General features: G+C 32.4%; 1 protein-coding gene across 12 annotated transcripts in view; it reads right to left on the reverse strand.

Moving 5' to 3' along the window:
- The window catches only part of Ndae1 (Na[+]-driven anion exchanger 1), a 102,713-nt gene that overhangs the window by 12,523 nt on the left and 77,546 nt on the right, over nucleotides 1-12,644 (reverse strand). For 7 of the 12 annotated variants that reach the window (XM_088037691.1, XM_088037687.1, XM_088037690.1 and 4 more), the window contains 3 exons: nucleotides 8,648-8,710; nucleotides 8,420-8,482; nucleotides 302-674 (listed from right to left, as the gene is read on the reverse strand). In XM_088037691.1, coding sequence (XP_087893817.1) covers nucleotides 302-674; nucleotides 8,420-8,482; nucleotides 8,648-8,710 — 499 coding nt within the window. The remainder of the gene's footprint in view (nucleotides 1-301; nucleotides 675-8,419; nucleotides 8,483-8,647; nucleotides 8,711-12,644) is intronic. The other 5 variants (XM_088037695.1, XM_088037692.1, XM_088037698.1 and 2 more) reach the window with 2 other exon arrangements.

Here is a 12,644-nt window from a genome sequence, read left to right on the forward strand (position 1 = left end):
CCTGTTTTGTTGATTTTCTCAAAACTATGATTTATGGCTTCTGAGGTACCGATTTCATCCCATTCTTTACTACGTAGGAGAATTAAAGAGAGGAAAACACTGTTCTGGGAGTATTTTAAATCGACCAAAAGAAGCTCCTGAATTGACGATTTGACAATCAATAACATTTAAATTATATGACAAACGTTTGCCAATTTCTAGAACCGTTGATTAATGGTACCCATGCAGTCATAATTTTTCATCCTATATCATTCATTAATGACTCGATTATTGAACGATTGACAGAAAAGTAATTACCCACCTGTACGCCACTTCATGAAAGATTTCATCCGACATCAGCGTTGCCATCGCTCGTCCAATTTCATGGTATCCCGTCGAAGCGGCGACCGGCGCTAACAAAACGAACAAGAACCTCGTTGGTACGGGGACTTCTGTCAGATCGCCAAGATTTGTTGCCTCGTTAAGACGGATAAAAACCGACAATGTTTTCTCTAGAAAATCGACTTCTCCGACTAGAATATTGCTCGCTTCTGCTCCTGGTGGAATTTTTCGCATGAAGTTAAGATTGTGTTGGGGGATGTCGCCATTCATCGAACCCAAATCGCTGGTGCTGTAGTTGCGATTCATGGACACATTGCTGGCGCTTTTAAGAATGCGTGGTGTTTTGTCCGGGCCTAGAAAGTGAGAGATTGGCGAAAGATGAAGAAAGGGGGAGAGGTGCGTGCAAATGATGAAGAAAAATGATACACACAGGCGCAGGCGAAAAATTTTACAAAGAGTCTGGTAAGTTGGCATGCTTGAGCATAATAAATTTATGTTTTTTGATTTATTAACCGACGAATTAAAATATTAAAATAAACCTTTAAGGGTCTACGCTACGCATATACCCGTATATGGCTTACGATTTTTCGTTTTTGAAGCGCATTTTGGACTTTGAAAAATCGCTCGACCTCTGTATGTATGCGTCTCAGGTAGAGCTATGGAGGTGACATCTTCGAATTTTGAAAAAGTGAAAAATTTGACTTTAATTAATTAAAAACTGAAATTCCCATTTTTCGTTTTTAAGGAATATGAAGCAACCTACGAAGTTAAAAAAAATACCAACATGTGGAGAATTAAAACCTCTATGGAGGTGACATTTTTGTTTTTGTCATTATGCTATAATTTTGAAGTTATTAATAAAAAAACAAATCAAAAATAGGCAACCAACAGTACAACTAACGCAAATTATCTTATGCAAATCTCATGATTTACGACCGCTCACTAGGGGGTCACTGACGTTCCGCCCAATTGTAATAAACTGCTATCGGGTAAAAGCAGGTAAAGACCCAACTGGTCGCTCTCGGCAACAAACATCGAAGGTACTTGTAGCTAGTGTATTGAGAAATAATATTTTATTATCTCTGATACAGGGTCCGGCAACATTTGTGGTCACCCCCAAAATTGTCTTAGAGATAAAATTTTAAAAATTTACATACTCTAATGGATAATCGAAGAAGCTCTAGAAGATGACGCAAAAACTTGTTCTTTATCACCGATAGTTTTGGCGTCGCGACGCCTTAAAAGTGTAATTTTTATCTATTTGTGAGGGTTTTTGGAACCATTCAATATATATATATATATATATTTTAATATAAATGTGTTAAAAATATTTAAGTAATTAAGGCAGTAAACCTTCATATTAATCCTGACATTGTAAATAATTCTTTAGCGATGGTAGGGAGCAAAGGTATCTTCAACTGCGACAACGCAATTTTACGCCACTGATTTAAAATCGGGCCCTAAGTTCTTATTTTTCAATGTAAATAATTAACTATTTCTATTTAGTGTCCAAAAGGTGCAACAATCAACGTTAATCAAAATTGAAGTGACTTGTAAAAAATTGATGTAGTTTGCCACTGTCCGTCATAGTTTTAAAAACTAACTTGTTAAAACAGCAATTTATGCTCAGTTACATTAAATTTAAGATGAAGCTGGTCACAGTTATGTTAAAAAAACAATTCGCGAGTATTTACGCAAAAACTCAAACATCGCTAAAAATTACTCTTCTAACGCATAGCAAATTTTTGCTTTAGATTGTTAAGCTTGATAAAGCGAATGCAAAATTGCAAATATTTATTTTTGAAACTAAAAACGATTTTGAGGGTGATTATTACTGTTGCCGGACTCGGTATAATTCACTGTTTTTCACACAAAATTTTGTTATTTACGCATTAATTTTACATTTCGTATTTTCCAGTTTGAAATTAGAAGACCTTTTTTCCGCAATTATAAAATGTGTATTATTGGGAACATTTTCTATTTCAAAAACTTTATCCGATAATTCTGACTTAAAACCGCTACTTACATTTTTACTTTCGGAACTATTCCTAATATTTTTCATCACCGTTTTTTAATAAAATTGTTGGCTCAAATCTTGGTGTTGATAAAAATTATCAAAAACACAATTTATTCCCAAACACCAAATTTTGTCAAAAACTGCTGACGTGCAAGTTTGATAAAAGCAACTGACCAACTTTAATCGACAAAACTCTAGAAATTTAAAAAAGTAGGTACATTGATTTACAAGTCGAGCACAGTCAAAAACACAAGTATCCAAAGATTGAAAGAATTTAAATATTTTTTCAAGATATTTATTTATAGGTTTTCCGAAATACATTTTTAATTGCTTTTAAAATTCGTATAATTAAACTACTAAGATGGCCCCTTGAGAACACAGCTACTTTTTAAGAAAAACACCCCGATTTTCAAGGGTTAACAGAAAAGCAGAAAAATCGTGAAAAGACTCCCGTTTTTAAAGTATATTTTAAAATTAACATTTTTTAAAGAATTTATCCGGTTTTTCCAACTCTTTTTTAAAAAAGTCAAAATTTTAAGAAGTATATCCTGTTTTATCAAACGTGAATACGGTTTCGTACAAACAAATTTCCCTTTTAAAAACATTTAAAATTAGGAATTTTACCTTGTTTTCAAAGATTTTACTCTGTTTTGAATTTTGTACTAGTAGGCCCCCTCAGAACACAACACATTTTTAATGCTTTTAGCCTGGTTTTCAAACTAACTTGAAAAGTTAAAGTTTTTAAAGAATTTGACCGGTTTTTCGAAGTCACCCTTTTTTTAAAAAGTCAACATTCCAAGGAAAATACACCGTTTTTTCAAACAAGAATACGGTTTGGTCCAAACAAATTTCTCTTTCAAAAACACTTAAAATTTGTCTTTTTACCCTGTTTTTCTGTTGGACTACTTCAGAACAAAAATGAATACGGTTTTGGCCTGGTTTTCAAAGTAGCTTTTAAAAAGTTAAATTTTTTAAAGAAATTGCCCGGTTTTTCGAAATACTTTGTTTTTTAAGCAGTTTAGTCCTATTTTAACAGTCTTCTTAATTAAAAGATAAAATTTGCCTTTTTTGCTCAGTTTTTCTATGGAGCCACTTCAGCACACATATGAATATGGTTTCGGCCAAGAAAAGTTACAATTTAAATATACTTAAAATTCGTCTTTTGTCCTGTTTTCAAAGATTTTACCCTGTTTTGAATTTTGTACTAGTAGGCCCTCTCAGAACACTTTGTTTTTAATGCTTTTACTATGGTTTTCAAAAGTTTTTAAAAAGTTAAAATTTTTAAAGAATTCGCTCGGTTTTTCGAAGTCACCCTTTTTAAAAAAGTCAAAATTTTAAGAAATATATCTTGTTTTATCAAACGTGAATACAGTTTCGGCCAAGAAAAGTTACCATTTAAAAATACTTAAAATTCGTCTTTTTACCCTGTTTTTTCTGTTGGGCTACTTCAGAACAAAAATGAATACGGTTTCGTTCAAACAAATTTCGGACAAAATCTCCATGAGCGAAGCGAATTTCCCTTTCAAAAACAATCAAAATTAGAGATTTTACCTTTTCAAGTATATTTTTCAGACTTTCCCTTGTTTTTAAAAAAGTTAAAAGTTGAAGGTACTTATTTTTTATTCAAACATACATTTTTTTAAGTTAATACACTATATGTTGAAACAATAAGTAGTTAAATATATGATATATTCTAACTCAGATTATTATGCCTAGTTTTCTTAGTCATTTTCCTATTTTCTATGCATTTTTTTCAACAAAAACCCGTATTTCTAGCAAAACATCAAAAAACAACATTGAACTTTAATCGATAAAACTCTAGAAATTTAAAAAAGTACATTGATTTACAAGTCGAGCCCAGTCAAAAACACAAGTATCCAAAAATTGAAAGAATTTAAATATTTTTTCAAGGTATTTATTTATAGGTTTTGGGTTTTACAGTCTTTTCTTGAAATGAAAATTGTGGTGTTAGCTTCGACATATTTGAAAGCTAATTGTCTTATTGGTAACCTATAAAATCCACCGGTAGCAGGTAAGATTAGAGACGAGGATCATTGTGTAAAATTCGTACAATTAAAGACACAAGTGGATTCAGATTTTTTAAAAAATAGTTTTTTTGCATAATAACATTAAACGCCAATTTTGCTTTTCCTGAGTGGTTCTGGCTTAAAAAATATTAATTAGGGAAGTATTTTTATTGATTAGTGAGATGTATTATTATGAAGAGTTAACTTTTAAATCACAGAAAACAACAGAGTCTAAAAGGTCCAAAAACTCATGTGTCAGGTAAAAGGTTTGGTTAAAAAAAATTAAATGCGTTTTTCTCAAATAAAAATATTAAAATAATAAGTAATTTTAAAATTTCCCCGGCGACCAGTGAGGAAAAATTTTGGATCACATTTACGAAAATTACATTTTTCAATTAAAAAAAACATTCTTCCATTACGTACTATGGGAACTGGAAATTTGGGGATTTTATACATACATTTTCCATTAATTGAAAAAAAATTACGCCCGTAAAATTTTTGTCTACTAGAACCAGAAATTTCACAAGCTCAAAACGCAGAGAAACTCAAATCCTGATATTTTAACTCATCTTTCGTCCAACACGAATTTATTGTTCCAACCGCTGGGTTTCTTAGGAAATGTGCAGGTCAAGCGACCGTTTCCATAAAGTTTATGATTCCCTCATTACCAAATCCTCGGTAATCCCTTTTGGCAGCTGTCAATCAAAGGTGTTGTTAAAGTTGCATACTTTTCAAACACGAAATTTTCGGGCAGGCTCGTAGACCCTTAACATTAGAGACAGGAATTGTTAAATTCTCAGGTTCACCAACTTACTAAATTTCATTAAAAAATTTATTTATTATACTTAGGGCCGATTTACACAATTATTTAATTTAGTTTCTTTAATTAAGTAATTTCAAGATTTAATTTAGTTTCTGTAAACCGGCCCTTAGCGCAATATTAATCAAATAGCTAGCAAAAATAACGGTAAGCGAAAGTAAAAATTTATATTAGTTTTTAGTTCTCATTGAACAACCATAAAAAGACAGAATTGTCTGACAAAAAATCCACTATTATTACTTTTCTAATCTAAAAATCCATAGCTTATAGTCGCCGAGTTGAAACTTCCTTTAGATTTTCTGAGATATCAATTTTTTTAATAAAATCTGTTATTAGCTAAGCTCAGCTAAATATAATTCAAGTGGCAATTGTCGCTTGAAGTGGCATTTAGCACACTGAATAATCAAAATTTGCAATGAACAATAACTACTCCACCTATATACAGGGTGTCCCAGAACACATGATCCAGAGAACAAGGGGAGGGGCCAGCAATACAGATGGTAAATTTCAAAACAAAAATTGATTAAGTTTAATAGTATTTGAAAAAGGATTAAAAATTAACAACAAATCCCAAGAATCCAAGAAGCTTATTCTAGAGGTGTAGTAAAAAACTCTCCCAATTTCCTAGGCAACGAGAGTCTGACCAATGGACGATAGTTTGTGTCCATAGTTACCGATGTTCAAATTCAGTTCAGCTTCCGGATTGGCTACCGTTTTTGTGTGTTAAGTCGATTATTTTTTGAGCTAGAAAGTGTTTGTTTCGAAATTTTGGTTCAGAATTATTGCCTTTATAAGCCTTTTTCTCTGGGTCACGAGTTCTGGGACACCCTGTATAGTTCGTACAGGGAGAGATTGAATGACAGAAAAGTCAAAAAATAGCCCACTTAACTGTCAACCCAGTTCGCGGAGGAATTTAGTGTTTTTAGTGCATTTTGTAGCATAATTTGCTGCCAACCTATATGTCAAGCAAAGTTGGCAGCAGCCCTAGAAACTTTTAGCGGTAACAGTTGGCAACTAAAGCGCTTGACTTTGACGCAACTGTGACATGCATACATTCGATTTACGTTGCGAATTTTCTTAAAAGTTGAATAACTTTGGAAATTTTAAGATAACAAGCATCATTTTCCTTCTAGAATTTGACATTTGTTAATTTTGACATGAAACGTGGTGTGTATTGACGATTGCTGCTAAGCAATACGCTCTCTGGTGGCGATTCTTGAACTTATAATAAATAATTAAATTTCCTTTTGAAACAGTAAGATTTTGGCTTTTGTCACACATTGAAAGTATCAAAACAAACTTCAAGTTTGCAGCCTACTTAACTGTCAACCCAGTTCGCGTAGGAATTTAGTGTTTTTAGTGTATTTTGTAGCATAATTTGCTGCCAACCTATATGTCAACTGTCAAAATCTCTCAATCTCTCACCGATATGCTATACCTATCGGTGCGCTCATTAAAAAGCAAAGTTGGCAACAGCCCTAGAAACTTTTACCGGTAACAGTTGGCAGCTAAAGACTTTGACGCAACTGTGATATGCATGTGCATGCATATATTCGATTTACGTTGCAAATTTTCTTAAAAGTTTAATAACTTTGGAAATTTTAAGATAACAAGGTTGGCATCATTTTCCTTCTAGAATTTGACATTTGTTAATTTTGACATGAAACTTGGTGTGTATTGACGATTGCAGCTAAGCAATACGCTCTCTGGTGGCGATTCTTAAACTAATAATAAATAATTAAATGTCCTTTTGAAACAGTAAGATTTTGGCTTTTCTCACACGTTGAAACTATCAAAAAAACTTCAAGTTGCAACAGGAACAAATTACACGATGAAAATTTCAGAATTTGCACATTCAATTTTCACCTGGTTTTCTCCTTAAAGAGTTAAAAGCCTTATTTACACCCAAGAATTTTCGAAAAATTAAAAATTATACAGGGGAGTGAACTCATTGTAATGAGCTGTTGTTTAGAACATTATTTATTCGTACATTTTAGCTACCTTTTTCATTCTTTTCAACATAAGGGTGTAACAGAACTTTATAATAAATCGTCAAAATTATGCTAAATAGTAAAGTAAAATCCAGCTCATTGCTATCAGTCCACTCTCCTGGGTAAATTTTCGAAAATTCTTGGGTGTAAATCTGACTTTCAAATCTTTTGGGAGAAAATTAGGGGAAAATTGAATGTAGCGATTTTTGAGGTTAACACAACATCAACGCTGAGTGCGTTAATAAATAACTAATTAAACATTTGTTGCAACAGGAAGTTTGTAATAAAGATTTAACAAGTTTTGCGCAGGACGATTAGCTTCTACGCATGCCACAGTTGCATCAAGGTCAAACACTTTTACTGCCAATTGTTACCGATAAAAATCACTAGAGGCTGCTGTCAACTTAACTTTTTAATAAGCGGACCGATAGTAATGAGCTCTGGTAGAGTAAAGTAAAATCCAGCTTATTGCTACCAGTACACTCTCCTGTGTAAATTTTCGAAAATTCTGGGTGTAAATCTGGCTTTCAATTCTTTGGGGTGAAAATTAGGGGAAACTTGAAGGTGACGATTTTTGAGGTTAGCACGTTGTCAAAGTTGAGTGTATTAATCAATTACTAATTAAAAAATTTCGGCAAAAGAAATGTTTCAATAGAGATTTAATAAGTTTTGGCAAACTTGCGTAAGACGATTAGCTTCTACGCATGCCACAGTTGCGTCAAGGTCAAACGCTTTCGCTGTCAACTGCTACAGATAAAAATCACTAGAGGCTGCTGCCAACTTAACTTTTTAATGAGTGGACCCATAAAAAAATGCCTATTACACTTAAATATACACAGAATGTTCCGTAAATAGGTGGTATTTCGCACAAAAAAGTCCTTTTTAACTGTGCCAAACTGCAATTAAATTGCCATTTTGCACTGTTTTACTAACTGTGCCACAAATATTTAGAGCAGAAATAACCAATTTTGCAAATTTTTATTCCAGGGCGAACAAAAATTTTAGTACTAGTAATAATAATTGTGATAGAATTATTAAGTTGGACGTTATTATTAACTGTGCTAATCACAAAATTCGCTTAAGAAACTTTAGAATCACAAATACAAAATAGCAATTGCCATTTTAGTAAGTAGGAGTATATGAAATGCATTCATTGATTTCGTTTTCTCACGCAAGGAAAAACCAACTTCTACAAAACGCATGCAAAAATACACAAAAAACAACAGCTATAAAACCACTTTACCCTGCCCAGGGACTGTCAGAAATTTTTCACTACTCGTGTGTTCTGTGAAGGTATGTTCTTCGACTGAAAACACAGAAACATTTATAGCATTGGTACTCTAGCGAATTTAAGGAATATAAAAAACAGAGTCGAGATTAGCTAGCGAAAAGGCAATATATAATGTGCTAAAAAGGGTTGAAGTGCAAACGTCTGAAAGAGCACACACATCGAAGATTTCCTGTATCTAACCTTTGGCAGGATGATGCAAGGTAAACCATGTAGTGAATCCCTGCACGTGCGTCGAATATTCAGCTGTGAAGAGTATAAATACAGTGCAGTATTCGAATTTTAAAATTGAGATTGAGAGGGGGTTTAAAAATTTCTTGTTTTTCACATCTGCTACTATATTTGGAGAACTGTTTTGATTAAGTACGTACGTAAACATACAACATAATTCACTTTAGAGAACAATAGTTTTCTCAATTGTATCGATATGGGGAACAAATACAAGTAAATGCTCCATTGTCAAGGTAGCCGCACTTGTTAAACTGGGACGTCAGTTGTTATCGATTTCTTACGTAATTGATAATGATAACAATCTAAAGTAAAAGTTCAAGCGTCAAGATGAATATTCTATAATGCATTTACGATCTTTTTAGATCAGAGTAGGCCATGGTTTGTATTTGTATTTGTATTTGATCAAATAAACTTTTTTAAGGTTTTATGACTAGAATCAAGACTTGCTTCTTGAGAATGGTAAACTTTTTGCCAATGGAATGTACCTGCAGTAATGTCTTCCATTATGATTAACATTGCATTTGTTGAAAAATAATTTCAAAATTTTAGATAAAAATTCAAAAAAATTCTCAAGTCCTGAATGTTCGGTTCAAACTGGCAACAGAGAAAAGGTTTCAGACACAATTCATAACCAAAAAAAGGTGACAGAACAATTGTCAATCATTTTCAGGAAACTTTAACTCACAAAGGTTGACTACCAACCAAGTTACTAGATTTCCATGGCTTGCCGCGGTCTAAAAAGATCGTGAATGCATTATATGTAGTATTATAAGATAAGTCATGGAATTTATTGTTAATTTTGTGTAATCTTACAACAATTTAATTTATCTTTATTATTTTATTATTATTAAACTGTGCAATTGTGCTTGTTCCTAAATGTACCTCACAGATCACACAGAAATTAATGATTTATTTCGAAAATTCAGTTCCATTTTCTACTTCAAAGTCAATTTACATCGTATTAACTTGAAACGTGAGTCAATAAAGATAAATCATATAAAAAGATAATGCAGTTAATAAGATTATAACAAGTAGAGTAAACAATTCGCATCAGACAACCAGACATAACAGGATAAGATCTGTTCATTTTTATGGTTTTATTTTTTTACATTTCTTTGACATGAATTCAGTTTTTATAATCGCCAATAGTATATTAACTATAGTTTTGTATGGAACGAGTGCACCAATGCAGTTATAAAACAAGTCCTTTATACTATTATTTCGAATTTGCACCCTTTTTTTAATAAAAAATTAAAATTTTTCAATTCAAAGAGTTTTCGTGTTACACGATTGGTGATGGTTTTGTAACCACGACTTGCCACTTGATTTTCAAATTCAATTTAAAATTTGACATTTATTAGGCTTCACTATCGCTGAATTTTAACCTAACCTCACAACCTGCATTCACATCTATTATACAAGGTGTTTAAAATGTTTCTAGCATCAAGGGTGGCTTTGGAATTCCAGCCTTTGTTTTCATGCTGAATGTAACTATCTTGAAAATTATAATGTTACTTACGTCCATGACGTTTCAGTTACAGTTTTGTGTTCAAGTTTTTGATTTTCAAGTTTTGAACCACAACTAGAACAGTTTTCTTCTCAAAACTTACTTTGCTCTATTATTGAGGTTAACTACAAATGTCAGTTGAAAAATCCAAACCCACATTTATAATGAGCGGTAAATTTCTTTGACATTTCTTAGCCACCCTTTATGCTAGAAACATTTATAAACACCTTGTATTTAGGTACATACAGGGTGTTAGGTAACTTTACGGCCATAGAAAAAGGGGTGATGGAGGCAGTCGTGAAAAGTAATGTTTTGAAGTTTTTTTCGGGTTTTTTTGAACAGTTTAAGAGCTGGAAGGCTTTGAATGTGACCAATGAGGGAACAATTTGAATAAGGTTACAAAAATTTGAATCAGAGTTACTGAAGGAAATTTTTTGTTTGATGTCAAATTGACAGTTCTTATTTTTTATCAGTGGCGTACTTGTTCCATTTTTGTGGACATCATAAATCAAGTTCGTCAAAACGAAAATGTGTTGGGTGCAATAAAGGAAACATTGTTGCGTCGTTTACAATTATGTGTTCAACAAGATGGTGGCCATTTTGAACATCTATTGTAGTGTTTCTTTATTGTCTGTTTTTTGAATAAAATTGCGTTATTGTTTTTCCCTTTTATTGACGCCACTGATTTAAAACTTCAAATGTGACGGGAAAGTGACAAATTATTCGTTTGGTCCGAAAGCTACTTGGATTTCTGCAAAATTGAAAAATTATTTGAAGCCATTCTATTGGTCAACTTTAAAGCTTTGTAGCTTTTTAACTAAAACGAAAAAAAATAAAATTAATTGCGGATTCCGAGACAGTTTGCCTTTCTTAATTACCCATTAGTCTATGGCCGTAACGTTACCTAACACCCTGTATATTGTTGGCCACAAAGGAGAATTCAATTATATTAATACATTTTTTATCCACGCAGCAATTTATTAAACACGAATCGTAAAATGGTGAAATTGACCAAGAACTTGACAGGAAACAAGTGACAGCCAGACTAATTAGTTCTGCCAATTCTTAAAAAACAAAATTTCCTACTTTGAGTTCGCTTATAGATACCTACAAGGTGTTTATAAATGTTTCTAGCATCAAGGGAGGTTTTGGAATTCCTGTCATGCGCTATTTTGCCGCTTTGTTTTTATAGTGAATATAACTATGTTCACAATTATTTCAAATGTCACTTACGTTTACGAGTTTTCAGTTACGGTTTTGTGTTCAAATTTTAGATTTTCAGGCTTCAAAGCACAACTTGAACAGTTTGCTTTCAAAACTAACTTTGTTCAATGATTGAGGTTAACTACAAATGTCAGTTGAAAAATCTAAACCCACATTAGTAACGAGCGGCAAATTTATTTGACATTTCATAGCCATCCTTGATGCTAGAAACATTTATAAACACCTTGTATAAACGACTCCAAATTGAGCTTTCTAATGGACCTATTAAAGCGGCAAATTCGAAAAAAAAATTTAGAGTCGTCAAAATTGACATTTATGGCTTATGTTGTTTACAAAATAGCATTCTGACAAAAGAATGACGCTGAAAACCTAAATTTCTAGCAAAGAATTGAAATTCCAATTTGTATTGCTCATAATGTTGTAACGTACTGGATGGATGAATAATTGCATAATAAGCAACAAAGGATTACTATAGTCTACTATGGCAGAAATAACAGGTAAAGAGTATTAATTCAATTAATATCATAAGTGTTTTTTTTTTGAGGTAACACTGATGCGTCTAAAATTACTTATATTTTGTCGTGCAACATTATACACCGCAGTTTTCACAACATTTGCTTAGGCGATTAAATGTTTATTTTGATCAAACAGAATCAAACTCCTGTAAATATACACGATAAAACTAAATATATTTGATAAGGGTTTATTTCTCCCGGCGCATCCACCATTTAGAAAACTTAAAAATTATATTATAATGGTCGGAAATTATTAGAACATATTTCACAAAATTGAAATAGCATGGAGCCTTCTGTTTTGGTACCCTAAAATGCCATTTAACATTTAAAAAACTGCTAGCAGCAATCTTCCACATATTAAAATGCACAAAAAAAAACCTGCTATGTATCTTTAACATATGTCTTATATTTCTCGTGAAAATATTCTGAATGTCCCCCGATTATTACGACTTTACTTAAATATTCTTGTGTTGTTTATAAACATTGGATAAACTTCAAAAACTTGAGCGCTCTTTACTAGACTCTCTTCAGTCGTGTCCATGAAACAATTTGAAATAAATAGATAAGTAAATATACATATAGCAGCTCGTAAAATCTTGGCAAAATTGATTGTAGTTCTTAGTGCTAGCAGTGGCGTCGTATAAACTAAAGCCCAAACAGCCTATTTGCAAGGAGCGAACGCCATAAATGAACAGTAAATTAA

This window comes from Gnatocerus cornutus, chromosome 5 (assembly GCF_029298725.1).
Source record: "Gnatocerus cornutus isolate USDA-ARS CGAHR chromosome 5, icGnaCorn1.1, whole genome shotgun sequence".
Lineage (NCBI taxonomy): Eukaryota > Metazoa > Arthropoda > Insecta > Coleoptera > Tenebrionidae > Gnatocerus > Gnatocerus cornutus.